Genomic DNA, 18,225 nt, shown 5'->3' on the forward strand with positions numbered 1-18,225 from the left:
ACAAGGTCTTTCATTTGATTCCTGATCAGAACAGAGTTACACACTGAAAACAAACTAGAACCTGCTTGGTCTGTGTTACAGACCACAAATGAACCATAGTTAAACCCTCTTCTTCCTGTAGGTGTTTTTAACAATATTTTCACAGTAACTCTATCATTTTTCAATCATGAAACATTTCATAACCATTTCTTAAAAACAAAGATACTGCTAACTCACATTTTTGCTAAGATAGCCCCATGAACCTGAAGAACTGATTTTGGATGCCACAGAATAATCCTTTTTTCCCCCCCCTTTTAGAAATACGCAACAGAGGAATGTTTCTTCTTTGAGCGTTTGGAGTCCAATAACTACAACACTTACCGATCACGGAAATACTCCGATTGGTACGTGGCGCTGAAAAGGACTGGACAGTACAAGCCCGGACCAAAGACTGGACCTGGACAGAAAGCTATCCTTTTTCTTCCCATGTCTGCCAAAAGCTGATTTCCATGGCAGATTCCGAGCGTGTTTGCCACACTACACTAAGAATGTCGACTTTCCTACTCCTCCCTGAAGTAGCAAAATATAAGCAATTATTTGCTAATATTAACTACTTTTCCAGATACCAGTTTAAAACATGAATGTTTCATACTGTCTTTATATTGCTCTTTAAATCTGTTGTGCCAGTGTGTGTGGAGGTAAAATGACTTGGAAAATGTATTTTCAGGATCAATAACACTTCTGTTTTCTTCCAGGTATCTATGCAGAGCTGTTTTATTTACCTTATGCTTGCTTTATGGAGTAAAGGAAAACAAATCTGATGCACACTTATAGCAGTATTTACCTTAAAAATAATTTATCTCTTAGATTAGAGAATACTTACTTTCTAATAATTACCTGAAAGGAAGTCCATGGATAACTTTAATGTGCAACACTGCAGTAATGATTCTAAATTATTAATATAATGAAATGTGAAGTGTATTGCTATCATGTAATGTTTCTGTAGGACTCGGGCAGCTCCCTGTGGTACAGTTTGTAGAACAGGCCTGTGTAGACAGCTGGGAACTCCCTCATGGTTATGTCAATCTTCTCAAACCCTTCCCTGTACCCGTACAGTAGCAGTTTGGCTACATTGCTGGTGATGGGAGTAGAGTTTTTTGTCCTGGCAAGCTCCTCGAGGTCCATCCATTCGCACCTGAGGCACTCCTGCTGGCAGAAGCTGATGTGGAAGGAGGAGGGCTGCAGGCGACAGATGAGGTACATGTCCGACCTCCCGAAGGCTCCGGGGTGCTGGTGCTGCTGCCTGATGCTTAGGATGGACTTGAACTTGGACTTGATGCCAGTCTCTTCAAAAACCTCTCGAACTGCTGTGTCTCCTAGGTGGAAAGAGCAATCCTTACAATCCATCTAAGAGTGACTTAACATTCTTTAAACCTTTTGGAAAGGTGGAAACCCTCTAACTCAAAGCATTCTCTGTTCTGCTTTGTAAGGTTTTCAGGATGGAAGTCTGTTTTTCCAATATAAGGATAAGCTAATTTTGTCCCTGAACAAAAGTAATTGCTATGTGCCTTTCCTGTGCATTGCCTAGCAATATATAGCCAAAATGATCAATTCAGCACTGGCCCAATTACTGTAGGTTAATGGCCCTGGTTTGCACATTCTTCTGCCTCAGCTCAGTTTCCATCTTGCCATGGAATGAACGGTGTGAAGTTCACACACACACAGGGTACAGGTGGGGAAAGATACTCATTTACCATCACTGACCCTCACAGAGATTGCATTTTTTGTTGCCCACAGACACCTCTGCAGTCCCCTGGTTTAGAACAGTGTTTGCAAAAAGCAAAACTCGCTGTGTCAAGTGGTTTTGTTATTAGGCAAGGGGCTGTGTTACATACAAGTGAAGAACTGAGATTGTGAGGAATGTTGAAGCAGGTTACAATTAAGAAAATGGTGATAATTAGGGATTTCATTTAAGCTCTGAGCTTTGCTTTTAGATCAAGTGCCTTTTTCTGCTTCCCGTTTATTTAAATGTGTATATATAAAAATATCTAATGACAGTTGAACTAGAAGAAACACTAGGGCCTGAGTTTCAGAAATGCTCAGATACAAAAATGTGTGCACTTTGCTTAATTTGCATTATGAGACTATTGGTATTTCTTGCACAAATCAGTTTGTACTCTTTAAGCAGGCAGCCATGTATTTTATCATTTCATATAATCACAGAATCTGCAAGCATTGTAGTTGCAATTTTTAATTGTAATTTAAAATGTAGTCCCTTGAATGACTGAATTTATAAGTTTTAATGTAAGGATTAAAAAGAAAAAGGAAAATTAAGCTTTATTATATTTTATGCTTCACTAATTTATATTTTCTTGTAATATAAGATATGATGCAGAGAAGGATAACTTTTAGTATTATATGTAGTTTAGAACTGGCAGGAGGGGAGCTGTGAGAGACTTGTTTTCTCCTGGGTGTTTTTCAGTACATCCAGCCATAATCTCACCTGTTATTTGAGGTGTGGCCTCTGCCTTACTCAGTACCAGTATCCCTCTGGGGAATCCCTCTGGAATGCCAGTGCTGGCACAAAAATCCTGCTGGTATCTCCTGGCCTAGAGCCTCTGGCACTAGAAGTGGGAAGGAGCCTGGCTAGACAACAACAATGGCATTTGGGATTCTTCTGAAAACATGGATCCATTCCACTATCTTTTATGTATTTGCATTGTTCAGCAAATATTTTTGATTTTCATCCCTGGGTTTGACACAAAGAATGAAAACATGACTCAGGAGTTACGAAACTAAACTCAATCATATCCCAATAACTAGAAACTTTCTCCCTGTGTTGAAATAATGAACTGGAATACAAGCCCTCCAAATGGGAGACTGCAAAAATAGTAGGTATTTCTAAGGTATGGAACAGTCAGGAAATCTGGGCTTAATGCCCCGTTTAAGAAATAACATGATTGTGATTTTAAGGGGTGAGATACAAAGAGGAAAAAAAAGCGCCAAATCTTCTGTCTCTTCATAAACACCGTTTTTCATTCCCCACTGAGCAGAACTGCAGCAGTGCTTGTCATCACCTGTGCTGTGCTGGGCAGAAATGAGAGGTTCCCTCCAATCAGCATTATTTCCTAAGACAGAAGAGCCTTATGTCCCTGGTTGAGGTAGGTGCCCCCAAGACCGAGGTGCTGCACTTCAGGCTGCCCTGAGCTGAGAGCTCTTAGTCCAAACAAAGCAAATGAATGAGTGTGGAAGAAAGCAAATGTATTTATTTCTGTTTTGCATGTAGAGGTGGGGAGTTGGAAATTTGTGCTCAGTGCATCACTGAGGTCGCTGCCCTGGATTGCAGTGTGAGCTGAGAGCTCCCTGTTTCAGTTTTATTTCATTTATATACCGATTACCTTAATCCTCTGCACTTCTGGCTCATATTAGAGCATATCCAACAAGCCTGCAAAAAGTTAGCTGGCTTTAGGCACTCATTTTAGGGAGAAATTGTGGAAAAGAGTAAATGTTACAAACACAACTTCTTTGCCCCAAATGTGATGTTACCCAATTACCATTAAGGTCACAGGACCATGTGACTTTATCTGCTCACCATCAATTAAAAAAACCCCAAGAAACTGAAAGGAGTGATGTGGGTTGTGCTGTATTTCAGTAGTGTTAATGTCTTTATAACTCTGTTGACGTCTGACCTGTTCCCCTGGGACTTACCGATGTCTTCTCCTGGATTTGACAGACCTCCTGGAAATTTCCATGCATTTATAGTCTGTATTGGAGGAGAAAACATTAATGAAGTATACAGTGTCTGTTGTATTCTCTCATTTGAAGGAGATAATTAACATGTGGCTCTTGAAGTTGCAGTATTGTTATGACTCTCATAAAGAGCAGTAAGAAGGAACCTGTTCGTTCCTGCCAGGACGATGATCAGAGATAGCCACAGTCTGTATGAACTGTTGGAACAAAACACCTACTGACTGAAAACACAAACTGTCTAACAGTCATTAGACAATGTTGCTGCTAGATAGAGTAGTTGAATATTAAAAAAAAAAGCTGCTATAGACAATATAATCTTATATTTTATCTCTAATGTATTCCACTTCCATGGTTTTGGCTTCTAAAAATGTATATATATCTAATCTTACCAACAGGTATTATGATTGTAGTACTGTTCTATACTGCACTGGCTTTAAGAGGACTCTGTGTGTCTGTAATAACCATGTAGTGTAACTTGTCATTTTCATGGAACACAAAAACTGAGGGCTTGTGTGTGATTTATATAGAGAAACGTTTTATGAATTGCAATAAAGTTCAGTATTAGAACGTGAAGTGCAGGACTTGGTGTTGTTACTCACCCTGCTAAAGGGCCTCAGTCCCTGCACCTTTTGCAAATGCATAGAGATTTTTAGGCTTTACCTTTAGTTCTCTGTACTTTTTATTTCTTTCCTTATTAAAAGTTTATGTAGGAAGAAGTTACCCTTCACCTAGAAATTAATGCAGTTAAAAAGTACACTGGCCAAAAAAAAAGCTCTTTTATCCAGGCAGCACAGAGAGGAAAGCTCTCTGCTTTCCAGTGATTTGAAACCCCAACAACTACACTGGAAAATGTTTTTTTTTCTCTGGGCATTCTTAAAGGGCTTGGATAGGAATTTAAAGTTATAGATTAAAAATAGTGCAGATGGAAAAGACGTGTATTTGTCTGTTGGCTTTCAGATTTGCTTTTGGTTCCTGGAAATCTTTGTGTGCTGTGGAATTGTCCTTTCATGATTAAGCCCAAACAGCTCCTAAAATTCCACCAGCTTAATTTTTTTTAAGCTTTGAGAACATCTTTTATTTTAAAAGACACCATTTCAGGGAAACTGTTCATTTTATGGGAAAAGAGAAGGGAGAGGACTGCTGGAACCGACAGTGGGAAACAACTGCCTGAGCCATTTGCTTGCACTGGGATATTCGCTCACTGCACAAGAAATGGGTATTTATACACTTCAGCATTAACATACTTAGTTTTATCCAGTCAATAAAGAGCTGTAGAGTCTGAAACAGTCACTTTTTTCCTTTCACCTTCCTCACTTGCTACAGTGCCATGTTTGTTCTGGAAAGGTGAGCTGAACGGTTGACCTGGGTATATACCCATCCCACTTTCCAGAATGAGCTGGAGGGAAGAGCAGTGCCAGACAGGTCCTGTTGTGTTTGGGGCTGGAGACTGAAGAGGTAATGCCTGGTGAGTCTGGAACTGAACCAGTACCCAAATAGAGCACCTGATGTCACTGTAGAATGGACAGATACCTGCACTGACAGTGGCTGTGGGGGAGCTTTAACAAAACAACACATGAAGTTAAGCCTCACACTTTGGAAACTACTATTTCCTTCTAAATATGCAGATATTCTTTGAGACCTGTTTAAGATATTTACTAAAAGGAAAGCATGCAGTTTTCTGTTTCTGTGTATATAAAAAGATAAATAAATGTCATGTTTCTCAAGTTTACATGTGCTGTTCTGTTCCTGGAGACTCTCTAGAACTGGAACCACTGTCAGAGTCTACAGCATGTGAGGCAGGTTTATGCTTTAATTGGTAGTTGTTTGATGTAAGCCTGAAAGTCCTGCTATAAAAAAGTTGACATTTTTATTTATTTAAGCAAAAATACAAAAATAAAAAATCTTTAATTGCAGGAAATGAGTTCAGAGGAAGAGAAACACCCTCGTCTTTTGTGTTAGAAGTTCAAGCATGCTGTGTGACTGAACCTGCCTAAGAAAGCACCCTCTCATTGAAGTTCATTAACCATGTTGTAGTTACTAATGAACTGACGTTTTGGGTCCTGGGAAGAAATGTCTTAGCAGCTCTTTCAGGAAAGACAGAAACACACAGCTGGGAAGATTCTGGCCTAGTCTTAACTATACAAAATGAAAATGATGCATCCAAGTGTAGTTCAGTCTACCTAGGTAAGTTTTGATTGTTTCATGTTAAAACTGCAGTTAATCTCACTGTACTAGAGACACTTTAATTTGCAAATGAAGGCATAGTAGAAGCTAAATGTCTTTTCTATGGAATAGCACAGCACAGGCAACTGCCAGTGAGCTTTCTGCAGCTGCTGGATTAAAGCCTAGGTTAGCCTGATAGGGGCTGGGAGACATTTCCAGTGATGGATGTTTGGTGACCTCAAGCCACATCACATGACCCACCACTGCCACACTAATGATCTGGTTTGGCATCCCCCTCAGGGAGGGCAGGCACTTCCATTTGGGAGGAATTAATGATCTTTACACCTGCTGTAATAAGGTAATCTCCAAGTCATGGCCAACCATGGTAGAGCTTATTTAAAGCCACAGATATGCCTGGAATTTTTGAAACCAAACAAAATGGGAATCCTTCCCTCAAAATCTGTTTCGAGCCAGGGGGGTTTTCCAAAGGTCTGCAAGGATCCAAATGCAAGATTAGGGACTCTTGGGTCAGTTACAGGAGAAAAACTCAAAGCAGGAAGTCTTACTTCTGCTGAGTCAATCACCTGTTATAATTAACAATAAAACCCTTGATTTTTTAAGTGTTTTTTTATTCCCTCAAAATGGAATACAGCAATCTGTTGATGTGTTCCAAGACACTCATAAAAGGAAGTAACTTTTAAATATCACAATTCTGGACCGGAATAAAAATAAACATGTATTTGGTTTTATACTACAGGCGTATCTAAACAAACTTCTCTCTTTTATAATCCCATAACAAACTTACCTTATTTCTGTCTTGTACAACCAGCACCTTTCCAGTGCTTTCATCTAGAACAGCACCTAGTAGGGAAAGAATATTGAAAAAATGAAGTGTTGGATAACTATGGCCAATCTTAACAAGCAAAATCTAGCATGTTTTGATAAATCATAACAAGCCCCTAATGATACCATTTACAGTTGGCAATGTTTGTATGGATGAATCACAAAGTGGTTTGTTGGTGGAAAACTGATACACAATAAAATATCACAAAAAGCTTAAGTATCCTGTATAAAAAATACAAAGTTAGCGCAGTACCAAGATAAATAATTACAACATTTAAGTTCCAGATTAGACAAGAAAGGAAAAGCTTGCTTGTGTTAATATCAAAACTAAAGAAGGGAAGATCAAGAGGTCACCCAAACAATCTAGCAAAGCTTTAGCAGAGACGTGCCTGTACTCTTGCTCAAATAACAGAAAATTTTCCAGTGACTCTGGCCCAGCAGCCACCCTTAAGGGGTAGGAATTTTCCTCCAGTGAAATTCATGACAAAACTCCCACCTGCTGTAGGGAAGATTTGAGTGATTTCTGGTTAATAGCACACAAGGTTTAGTATCAGTGGGCTCACTGTCCTGATAATGTTCAGCTGGGTGACTGAACTTGTGACAGGAACTGCACAGTAATCTGAGTCAACTTGTTAACCAAAACCTGTTGCTTCCAAGTGGAAAAGTGACACTTGATTAAAAAAACCTCAGGATGTCTGACTGAAAAGTGCAGCTTTTCCTTATGACTTCATGCTCAGCCCATGACTTTCTCCCACAGATTACAAGTTTTCCTGCTTTCTAAAACCCAAATGCTTTTATGTTTAATCATCATGTCACACAGAACTGGTCATACTTTAAAAATGTCCTTCCTTTAAAACAGGTATTTTTCTCAGATTTTAAAGAGTGCTGTGGTGAGCAGAACAAGTACTGTGGTGCCTCTTACCAGGCTCTTTTCCACATCTGTCATGCATGGGTTTCAAATTAGTAGTTAACTGTAAAAAAATGCTTCTGTTATTTTACAGCAGGAGGAAGAGTAGACAGGCTGATCTGTGATGATGTATGCATTTAAAATGCTTTGGGGAAGTATTCCCACAGAAGGAAATTATTAAGGAACGAGTGTCAAGCTCAAACATCCTCTGTTTTTATAATAATACATGGCAGGCTTATGTGTAGGAGGAACATTTAAAAGATGAAATACCAGCCTTCAAGATATGTCAAAGGATGTGTTTTAAGAGGATAGTCACATATCTGCCTCCCCCCAGCTTGTGACTTGACGGTTTCATGCCTCCTATAAATATTTAGCAGTGTCCAGGGTCAAGTACTGTACTGATTAAGAGAGGGAACAAAAGGAAAGCAGGAGCAACTTTGATGCATGCTGTGATGACTGGGATTGTTCTCTAGTAAAGCCATTCCTCAGACAAATGGTTTGCTGAGACAGGGAGGGCTGCTGCACACCAAAACTGCAGTTTGATTCCAACTGAAAGTATGTGTTCCCTCCTCTGTTCCTGTTCCCCTAAACTGATGCCTGTGAATGGAATTTTTGGCAGTGAAATTGTCAGTAAGATGGTCAGAATCTCTGCTAAAGGATACCTAAAACCAAAGCAAAAAGAAAGGAAAAACACCAAAAGATTTTGCTGTCTGGTCTCCTGTTCCCAAGTGTGGCTCAGAAGGCTCTTGCTGGGCTGCACCTGGTTGGTATCAGTGAGATCAGAGCTTGACTGCAGGCCCTGAACTGTGGTTTTAAAAACTCTCCCTCTTGCTACCAATGTGGTACCTGGAGCATTCATTCATCCAACACCACGATGACTTTCTGAAAAGGTTTATATTTACCACCCAAACACGTAAGCACTATTACAACACTGCTTTGTTTTGAATGTTCTCTTTTGGGAAACAGGTAAGAAAAGCATTGAAATAATAAAACTCCAGATAATGAGTAATGGAGGGGAAAAATATCTTCATCCTACCTGTTATTTCATGACTGATGTAAACAAGTATGCAAAGATGTTCAGTGTTGAAAAGCACTTGTCAACCACATAATGAGTGCAGACAGGATTGCTCGCATTGTAAACATCAGCAGACAGGTGTGGGTGTTTGTAAAACAACTTGGCAACTACTTTTAAATAATTTTTGATTCCTTGGGCCATCATAACCTACCAAACTCCATCTCCCTGTGCAGTTTCACATTAATGCAGGTGCTCATTTTACACATTTCCTTAAGTAACAGGATGGGCTAAGGCTGATAATCCTCTGTGTGCCTAGACCCTCCTTCTCGGAGTCCTTCAACTCCAAGGACTTTGTTTCAACAAGCAGATTGAGGTAGGTTGCAATGAAAATAACAGCTGTGTTGTAAGGCTTGCAGTACTCATGAGGGAGAAGAGAAGTACTCTTATTTTTATTCCTCTCCTTTCATCTTCCCTCCTCAACTTGTCTTCCTGCCCTATGACATTGTTGGTGACATGTTTACAAACATGTCCCTTTCTGGGTGGCAGACCACACCCTCCCAGGAGGTGGAGAATGTTGGAAGGGCTTCTCAAAAACATGTTAATCACTTCATACACCAGAGACTTTCCTGCATCTTTACACATGTGGAAAATCCTGCCGCCTACTAACGGATGCAGCAAGTTAGCTGGAAGACACATCACATGTTCCACTATTTCTAAACAATAATGGCCAAGCCCAGTGAGTAACATTTGCTACTCTGCTTGGCGACTCTCATCTAGTCTGGTCAAGTATGGCCTGACCTCGCTTATTCACACCTTTGTCATCACTTGGCTGGATGATCCTGAGGCACAAGCCCTGGCTGTGCAGTGTTCCCTGCGTGGGAAACTCCAGACAGCAGGAAAACCAGCTGCTGGTCTACTTGGCAATGAGACCTGCTACCTGTTGCCTGCTCCCTGTGCTGGTTTCCCTCTGGCCAGCCAACCACTGTCTATGTCCCTGCTTTCCATTTCCAGGATGCTCAAGGGCCTGAGTCCTGTATTTAAATGGCCACAGCCTTAAGATGGAGACTCTCACCAGCAAATTGCTTTTCTTCTTTACTCCAGACACTTTCTGAAGTACTTTTTTTTTGTCCAGGAAATAAAAATGCCTGGGGTTTGACACACACACAACATAAATGCCCATACTTAAATATTTAAATAAAATTAATGAAAAATAGAACGAAACCCTTCTGCTACTCGGGCTTTCCCTCCTAAAGTAGAAAGATAAAGGAAAAAACATATTCCAGGTGGTATCCACACTTCTTAGTGTATTTTCTTGGTAAGTGCTCCAGATCCACCGACAATGAGTGAAACCGAGGAAAAAAAACACATAGCAGTCACTATTTCACAGAGAAATCTGCTCGTTTACCTGCCCAAAATGCCTTCCTTAAGTCCATACCTCTTTTAAAGAAACTCCCAATAATGATTAAGAATGTACAGGTTTGAAAAGTGATAGCAAAGAATACTGAAAGTTTATGTTGTGCAGTTTTTAAATCCATGCAATAAATTATCTACCTGCACTTGTGAAACTTTTCCTTTCCTCAAAGCTTTTTCCTACTTGCAGAGTGCCAAGTGTTTCAAAGTGGAACAGCCTCTGAAAGGGCATTTTTTTTGTTTTCAAATGTTTATTGAGAGTCTTTCAAAAGTTATTTTTCTTATATGAAGTCCTTCCTGATACCCACCAGGGTCACAACACATCTTACATGAAGTTCCTTCAAACAGCATTTTCAGCTGTGCAAGTCCTACTTCAGAAAACCCCCTTTCAATTAGCCACATTTCCTCAAGCACTCAAGTTACAACCACAAGGAGTAACTCGGTGCTTCTGCTAAGGGAATGCACTATCCTGCTCCGGTTTAATGCCACATATTTTACTGGTGAGGTTTCCATACCTCAGGAGAACATGCTCCAACATGTCCATTGTCAAAATCCAAGGCGGCCTTCAGCTTCCCCGCTGCCCTCTGCTGGCCGTGGAGCGGAAGAGCAGCAATATTGTTTTTGTAATTCAAGGAGTTTTTTCCAAAACTTTTCACCTGACCTGCTGCTACACAGAACAACACATCTTTTGTGAGTTCTTCCTCACTAGATTTGTCAAATTGCTCTTTAAGGGTCTTAACACCACTTGGTGAGGAAATACTGCCCAACACAGTCCCTGCAAACCAAGGACAAACAAGTCAAGGCTGTAATTGGAGAGATCTGCTCTCCCTATCCCATAATTTCTGGGTGTTAAAGTAACCTTTACCAGTATATAAGGGGTCCAAACAAACCTCAGAATAACAGATTACTGAGTGATGGGACAGGCAATGGCAAATCTGTGGAACTCTGCTGAGAGAGAGGGCAAAACCATTTGACTATGGTGAAGCTGAGCTCAAGCTGACAGTATTTTTGTCTCATCATCAGTCTCTTGTACTGTGCTATATGAAAAAAAAAGGGGAAATCATCTTATCTAGTTCCTTGCAAATGTTCTCAGTTAAGGAACAACTCCTTTCCAACTGTGATTGTGGGAGTTGTGTATTGTTAAGAGTATGGTGTCCAGTTGTTTGTAAAATATATTTGTTTGGATTGCAGTCTTCTAGGCACAGCTTAGAGCACCTTTTAGACCACTGCAATTTAGGGTAATTGTTTTAGCTTCTGAGCATCCCTGTTAGGTCACATTGTCCCCATTTACAGACCTTAATGTGATCAGAGTTTAGGCAGATTGCTATATTAAGTGAGGAATTAAGTGAGACTCCTACAGTGAGGACAGTGAGCAGAGAGGTGCTTTTTTATTTCTCTATGATTGTGGTTTCTTTTTCATCGTAAAATGCTGCTTGAACCTTAAAATGTTTACCATCTCTCTTACCTGCAAGGTGATGGACAAGACACTTTTCTCAAAATGGGTGTTTAAAAGCAGTTTCATGAGCTAACATTTTACAGGTTCAGGACCACACTTTCTTCTCCCTGAGCTGTTGACAATTTTCCCAAACTGGAATTGTTTCAAGAAACCTGTCTGGCTGTTTGTAGCTACATATGCTGTCGTACAGGCACATTCACAGATGACACACTTCCCTTTGCAAGATCACCCCAACAGCAGGCAGCTGGTTTCCATGTGCTGGTTGTCCAGAGGAACAGCCCATTTCCTACTGGTCCTAAGGGCTTGTTCAAGTCTTTCTGTGGGTGTAGACACTCCTGTAACTCACCTGCAACCCCCACCTGGTGGGTGGCAAACCCTGGCAGCCTGCTGGGCCCCTCTCCCAGCCACAGCGTCAGGGTGGACGAGCCATGCTCGGCGTGGTGGAAAGCAAAGCCTTGGGAAGCGGCTGCTGCCACAAGCCCACTCTGGAGGATGGGGACACGGAGCCACACGGCAATGCGACCTTCCTGCCGCCACTGGGCCACGGACTCTGCAAGAGAGGGAAGGGAGGAGGGTCAGGGCTGTGGCCACTCCTCGGAGACACCCCCCTTGCCCTTGATCTTGGTCACAGAATCACAGACTATTCTGAGTTGGAAGGGACCCACAAGGATCATCAAGTCCAACTCTTAAGTCAATGGCCCACATAGGGGACTGAACCCATGACCTTGGCATTATTACAACCAAGTTTTAACCAACTGAGCTAACCCGTGTGGTTTTAAACCTTATTGCGTATGACAGCTGGGATTAATGAGCAAAAATCTGTATTTTCACTTCACTTACCACAGGGTCAAACTACTGTCGGTGCGAGGAACACACCAGCACTGACAGGGACTGCCAGCTCAATGTTTTATGTGGTACAGCTTGGTGTTCACAGTCGAAATAATGGCTTTTATGTTATGGTCTGCCATAAGGCACAGGGGAATCTACTCATCTGGAGTTCTGTCTCCAGTTCTGGGCTCCTGAGTACAAGACAAGGAGCTACTGGAGAGGGTCCAGCGGAGGCCACAAAGATGAGGGTGGGCCTGGAGCGTATCTCTTATGAAGAAAGGAAAACTGAGAGGGGAACTCATTAATGCCCATCAGTAGCACAAAGGCAAGTGCCAAGAGGGTGGTGCCAAACTCTTTTCAGTTTCACCCGAACATGTTGTCACACTCCTTGCAGTTTCCTGCCCTGCGACAGAGGCTGAGGGAGCTGGGGGTGTTTAGCCTGGAGAAGAGGAGGCTCAGAGGTGACCTCAGCACTGTCTAGAACTACCTGAAGGGAAATTTTGGCCAGGTGGGGGTTGGTCTCTTCTCCCAGGCACTCAGCAATAGGACAAGGGGGCACAGGCTCAAGCTCTGCCAGGGGAAATTTAAGTTGGAGATCAGAAAAAAATTCTTTGCAGAGAGAGTAATCAGGCATTGGAATGGGCTGCCCAGAGAGGGGGTGGATTTCCCATCCCTGGAGGTTTTTAAACTGAGATTGGCCGTGGCACTGAGTGCCATGACCTGATAAAGGGACTGGAGTTGGCCCAAGGGTTGGACTTGATGATCTTGGAGGTCTTTTCCAACCCAATCGATTCTATGGTTCTACGACAAGGAGCAACAGCCATAAACTAAAACAGTAAGGTTCACCTCAATATGAGGACGCGCTTATACACTGAGGGTGACGTAGCACTGCACAGGCACCAAGTGGAGTCTCCCTCTCCGGAGCCACCTGGGCGCGTCACCTTCTCCCGGTGACCCTGCCTTGCCAGGAGGGTTGGGCTGGTCTCCAGAGGTCCCTTCCAACCCTGGCAGTGGCTCTGTGAATGCGCTCTGCTCCCCTTGGCTGTGTCCGTGAGGGGCCGGTGGCGGCTGAGGAGGAGCATCCCTCCCTCCCTCCCACACGGCCTCCCCGCCCGCCGCGCTGCCCCCGCCGCCCCGCCCGGCACTTGCCCCGCAGCCACCGCCCGAAGGCGGCCCGCTCCACTCGCGGGGGCTGGCGCAGCTCTCCCAGGTCCACGCTAACCCCCCCGAACTTGTCCGGCCGCGCCCGCAGCGCCGCCAGGGCCGCCCAGCCCCTCGCCCTCCGCAGCGCCCGCCACGGCCGCGCCATGGCCCTGAACGGGGCGGCAGCGGCGAGCCGGGAGCCTCCGCCCCGGGGGCGGTGTCGGCCTCTGCTCCGGAACCGCTCTGCTGTGGGGCAGCATGTCTGCCTCCTCTTCCAAAAGGAAGAGTAAGGGGCGTCTGGCCGCGGGCGGCGGCTCCCCGCGGAATGTTCCCCTCGAGGCCGCTGAGGGCGGGCCGCTGGCGCTGCGCGTCGCCGACGCCGTGGAGGCAGGTACGGGTTTGGCCCGGCCAAGCGAGAGGGGAGCGCGCCGGGCCGGAGGGAGCGCGCCGCGTTCGGAGCTGAGCCCCGCCGAGCCGCGCTCCCGGCGCCTCACGAAGGCAGGACCTCGGGATGGGGTGGGGGGGGTTTCTCAGGCAGAGTCAGCCGAGCCCCCGTGAAATGCACTCTTTATTCCCGCGGGAAGGTCCCTGCGGGAGCTAAATCGCTGTGGAAGTGCAGCACCGAGCAGCAGCGTGGCTGCGGGTATTGCCCCGTCCCGGGGCTGCCCCTCACGGCGAGGCGGCATCCCCCTCATGGGGCAGCTCCCCCTCACGGGCCGGCTCCCGCTCACGGCGGGCTGAGGAGGGACCTGCTGGTTGTACTTACTGGGAGGGCGGGAAATGCCCGATTTGTATGGCCAGACTTCATGAAGGCAGATTTGGGCAGGGCTCTCCCCACGTGGGTGTGCCCTTGCAGCCTGTGCAGTGGATGTTTTAGGTGAGGCACAGCATGTGCAGAACTGGCCCCACCGTTTAAGTCGTAAGCGAGCTTGGACAGTGACAGTGAAGCCGTCGGGACTGTCACAGCACCCGGTACTAACCGGGGCTGACCCTACTGAGCATCTGAGATCTGACGGCATGGGATGGCAGGGGGGCATTGAACTGCCAGCGGACGGTCCCTACTGAGACTCGAACTCAGGACCTTGGGCTTCAGAGTCCAGAGTGCTCTCTTTTACACCACGAGACTGCCCCTAAATGCCCCATTTAAAGTGGGGGGAATGATTTATTTGTATATTTATTTTATTACTTTTTCCCCCTGAAAACATTAGGCGATGACAAGGTGCCCAGGATGCTGCGCAGGGCGCTGGCACAGCTGTCACTGAGCAGCATGAAGGCTGCGGGACTGTGCATAGGGCGGCCGGCCCTGCTCTCCTCAGCTGAGGGGCGGCAGGAGGTGAGACCCTTTCTTGTCCCTAAAAGTGCTTTTCCTGTTCTTTCGGCATGTTCCTGTTGTATTCAGTGGGACCAACATGGAAGATGAACTGAGGAAGGGAAGTTCTGCCCAGGTGGGGGTTGGTCTCTTCTCCCAGGCACTCAGCAAGGGGGCACGGGCTCAAGCTCTGCCAGGGGAAATTGAAGTTGGAGATCAGAAAAAATTCTTTCCAGAGAGAGTGCTCAGGCATTGGAATGGGCTGCCCAGAGAGGGGGTGGATTCCCCATCCCTGGAGGTTTTTAAACTGAGATTGGATGTGGCACTGAGTGCCATGATCTGGTAAAGGGACTGGAGTTGGCCCAAGGGTTGGACTTGATGATCTTGGAGGTCTTTTCCAACCCAATCAATTCTATGAAGATGGTGAATGTGCTTTTCCATGTTTTTTATGCCGTATTTACATCTTCATTGTGAATGCTGAAAAAAGTCCCTACTGCTGTTTTTTTTCCAAATATAACCCCTTCCTTCTTGGAGTGTTTTGGATCGTGTCTTGTGCTACTTTTATCTTGCTCCCTGGCACCAGGTTTTAACCTAATCCTTTGTCCCATCAGCCCATATTTTCATAATAAAATCTTGCTTAGCTTGACTGGAAATGGCGGGGAGGGGAATCTTGACTAACAGTTGTGTGCTTTGATAACTCTTCCTAGGTCTGTACTGCTTGGCCCATCAGCGGCTTTCCTGGTGGGAAAATTGGGCTGAATGAGACCACACAGAAGAACCTGAAAGTAAATTCAGGTGATGCTGTCACTGTGCAGCCTGTGACTGGTGCAGTCATCCAGGCAGATGAAGTTGATGTAAAGTTGAGGTATGTAACTTGTTTAACTTGTTAGAACCTTGGTGGAGAGAGTGATTGTCTTTTTTTTCTTTTTTTTTTTTACCCACTTCCCTTCAGAACTTCACCTTTATATGTGGTGGTTTTGTGCTGTGCTTTTATTTACTGGGATTTTTTTTTCAGGATTGGAGACTCTGAGGTATGTTTTTGTTCATAATTGAACAAATAAGCAAAGGAAAGGTACAAATCACAGTCTTGAAGTCATGAATACTTTGAGAAATTAGCAGTTTACTTATCTGCTGAGTGAGTTCCTATAGTCATCATTCTCCTGACATTCCACAGAGTTGGCATTTGGCTTGATTCAAAGGCTGATTATAGTTATTTCCTATGTAATGGTGTATTACAGTTACTTTTGAGGGTGTCTCAGCACTTACATTTTTATAAATTAACTTGTTTCCTATCAGACCACTGTCTTCACATGGCTATTTGGATATGGAGGTGGTTGAAAACAGGCATTTTGGTAACAAAACACTCTGTTCAATTAAATAATGGAATGGATATAGTTCTATTTCTCCATGTTAATTTGCAATGCATTCTCTTTTAGAAACTGACTTTTACTGAAGTACAAGCTAAGGATGAGGTCAGAGGAATTGCATGTAACTTCTGAAATATTTATGATGATTGTAATTTTTATTTTAGGAAACTGTTCCATAGCCAGAGTTTTCCCACTCAGCAACTCAAGAGTCAGGCTCTGAGGATTGTTTTACAAATGTACCACCAGATTTTTAAGTCATATAAATGACTTTTTTCTAAAATTAGGAGAGGAAACATGAAAACTGTAATTGGTCTGCTTTAAGCCTGGTAATTTACTGCAAATCCTAGCATAAGAATATAAATTATATAAAACATGAACTGAAGTCCCATTATTCCAGTGCTCTCTAGGTTTGTACGTGTTTTACATGTGAAGTTCATTCTCTGCAAATCAATACCTTTGGGTAGTGCTTGCATGCATAATTTAGCAAATTATTCCAGTTTAAAAATCAATCTCCAACTTCAAACCCCAACGCTATAATTGGGTGTGTGTTTACTCATCAGAAAATCTTTGCTATTTTAAGGGCTCTGCTTTAGATCAGTTTAATACATCTCTTTCCCTGAAGTTGCTTTGTTGAGCAGTAGAATTCAGCAACAGGTTTTTATTTGCAGGTTTAGGGCTCCCCCCGTTGATGGCACTTTGATTTGCAGCAGCCGTGTCAGCTTTAAAGGCCTTTGGTGCAGCTGCTGTTGCCCCCTTGGTGTGATGCTTTTCAGGACAGGTGTAAGTGCTGAAGTTCTGAGCTTTCCTCTGCAAAATGGATGCAGTGAGTTTTAGCTACTGAGTCACTAAAATAAAAGACTAGAAAATGCTTCGTGGGGAAAACTTGTGCTGTTTCGATAGTGGATGTGCAAGGCTTAAGACACGCAGGGTTTTGTAAGTGCTCAAGGCACTGTTTTAATCAGTAAATGTGTGTGTGTGTTTGCAGGGCTTGCTGATTTCTTTTCAGTTCAGTAAATATAGCAATGATTGTTCTGTTTGGTGAGATGAGAAGCCTGCATTGCATATTTGTGACCCTAAGAAACAATAAATATAATTTAGGATTTGGTTAATTACAGCATTTTATTTGGAAAAAAAGACTAGCCCCAGATTAAATAGGTACACTTCTTTTGTTACTATATATCTAGTGTCTTCTGAGGTAAGACTTGAAGACTGAAGTGCTCATCCATCTTTTGTGTTTGTGGGGTTGAAGCATATACTGGAAAACAGGTGAAATTCATCACCCTGGTGCTTTAGTGCTGTGGATTCTGGTTTGGTTTTGAAGCTATTGCTTTGAAATTCATTATTTTAATTATTTTTTTTCCTACTGCAGGGACAAAGATGCCACTGTTAATGCTGAGGAAATGTCTGTGTGTCTGCTGAGAAACCTTGGTATGAGTTTTGCAGCTTCTCTTTTGACTGTTCAGTTTTTGTAGTAGATAATCAAGTTTTGGTTTGAAAAGCAAATTATTTTCCTCTTATGCTCTTAATCAAGGGCTTAAGAAAAATAGAGGATTTTATTTTGTTTCCACTTCTCTTAGGGATCTGTCTTTGAGCTAAATAATTTTTCCATGCTGTAAATACTTAATTTCCATTAGTTGTGGTTCCATCCCTTCTGTGCATTACTTGTATTGCTGGTTCAGGTTCAGAGTGTTCAGCAGTTACTGATGGCCTGGCTGATACTGTCATACACTTCAGAGTTTACTGGCACTGTGAAGAAAAGAGTGCAGTACTATATTAACAGCAAGATAAAAGTATTAACATAAAATGCCATTCTCTGAATCCCTTTTTTATGTGGATAAGTGAAATTTCTCTTCATTGGGTGGTAGATATGCTTAAGTAAGGCAAAAAAGCAAGGTAAGTTATTTAAGGTAGTGCTACTCACTATAAATTGTTCTACTCAAAGGGAATCAAAAGGAATTTTAGTGCCACGTTAAGTCAAAGTTTGGACTTGATGATCTCAGAGGTCTTTTCCAACCTAGTTGATTTTGTGATTTAGGATTTGAAACCAATATTGCT

General features: G+C 43.3%; 3 protein-coding genes across 4 annotated transcripts in view; 2 read left to right on the plus strand and 1 right to left on the minus strand.

Moving 5' to 3' along the window:
• The window catches only part of FGF2 (fibroblast growth factor 2), a 26,116-nt gene extending 21,814 nt beyond the window's left edge, over nucleotides 1-4,302 (plus strand). Inside the window, exon 3 of the mRNA XM_071555552.1 lies at nucleotides 298-4,302. Coding sequence (XP_071411653.1) covers nucleotides 298-483 — 186 coding nt within the window. The 3' untranslated portion in view covers nucleotides 484-4,302. The remainder of the gene's footprint in view (nucleotides 1-297) is intronic.
• NUDT6 (nudix hydrolase 6) lies at nucleotides 738-13,686 on the minus strand. Its single transcript, XM_071555551.1, has 5 exons — nucleotides 13,501-13,686; nucleotides 11,870-12,073; nucleotides 6,698-6,753; nucleotides 3,688-3,742; nucleotides 738-1,355 (listed from the first exon to the last, which is right to left on the minus strand). Exons 1-5 carry the CDS (start codon nucleotides 13,658-13,660, stop codon nucleotides 967-969), a joined length of 864 nt encoding a protein of 287 aa, XP_071411652.1. The 5' UTR covers nucleotides 13,661-13,686; the 3' UTR covers nucleotides 738-966.
• Nucleotides 13,644-18,225, plus strand: part of AFG2A (AFG2 AAA ATPase homolog A) — a 170,996-nt gene continuing 166,414 nt past the window's right edge. Inside the window, exons 1-5 of one of the 2 annotated variants that reach the window (XM_071555550.1) lie at nucleotides 13,644-13,711; nucleotides 13,752-13,885; nucleotides 14,703-14,827; nucleotides 15,511-15,668; nucleotides 17,540-17,598. In XM_071555550.1, the coding sequence (XP_071411651.1) occupies nucleotides 13,659-13,711; nucleotides 13,752-13,885; nucleotides 14,703-14,827; nucleotides 15,511-15,668; nucleotides 17,540-17,598 (529 nt within the window). In that variant the 5' untranslated portion in view covers nucleotides 13,644-13,658. The other variant, XM_071555548.1, reaches the window with a different exon arrangement.

Source organism: Pithys albifrons, chromosome 5, assembly GCF_047495875.1.
Source record: "Pithys albifrons albifrons isolate INPA30051 chromosome 5, PitAlb_v1, whole genome shotgun sequence".
Lineage (NCBI taxonomy): Eukaryota > Metazoa > Chordata > Aves > Passeriformes > Thamnophilidae > Pithys > Pithys albifrons.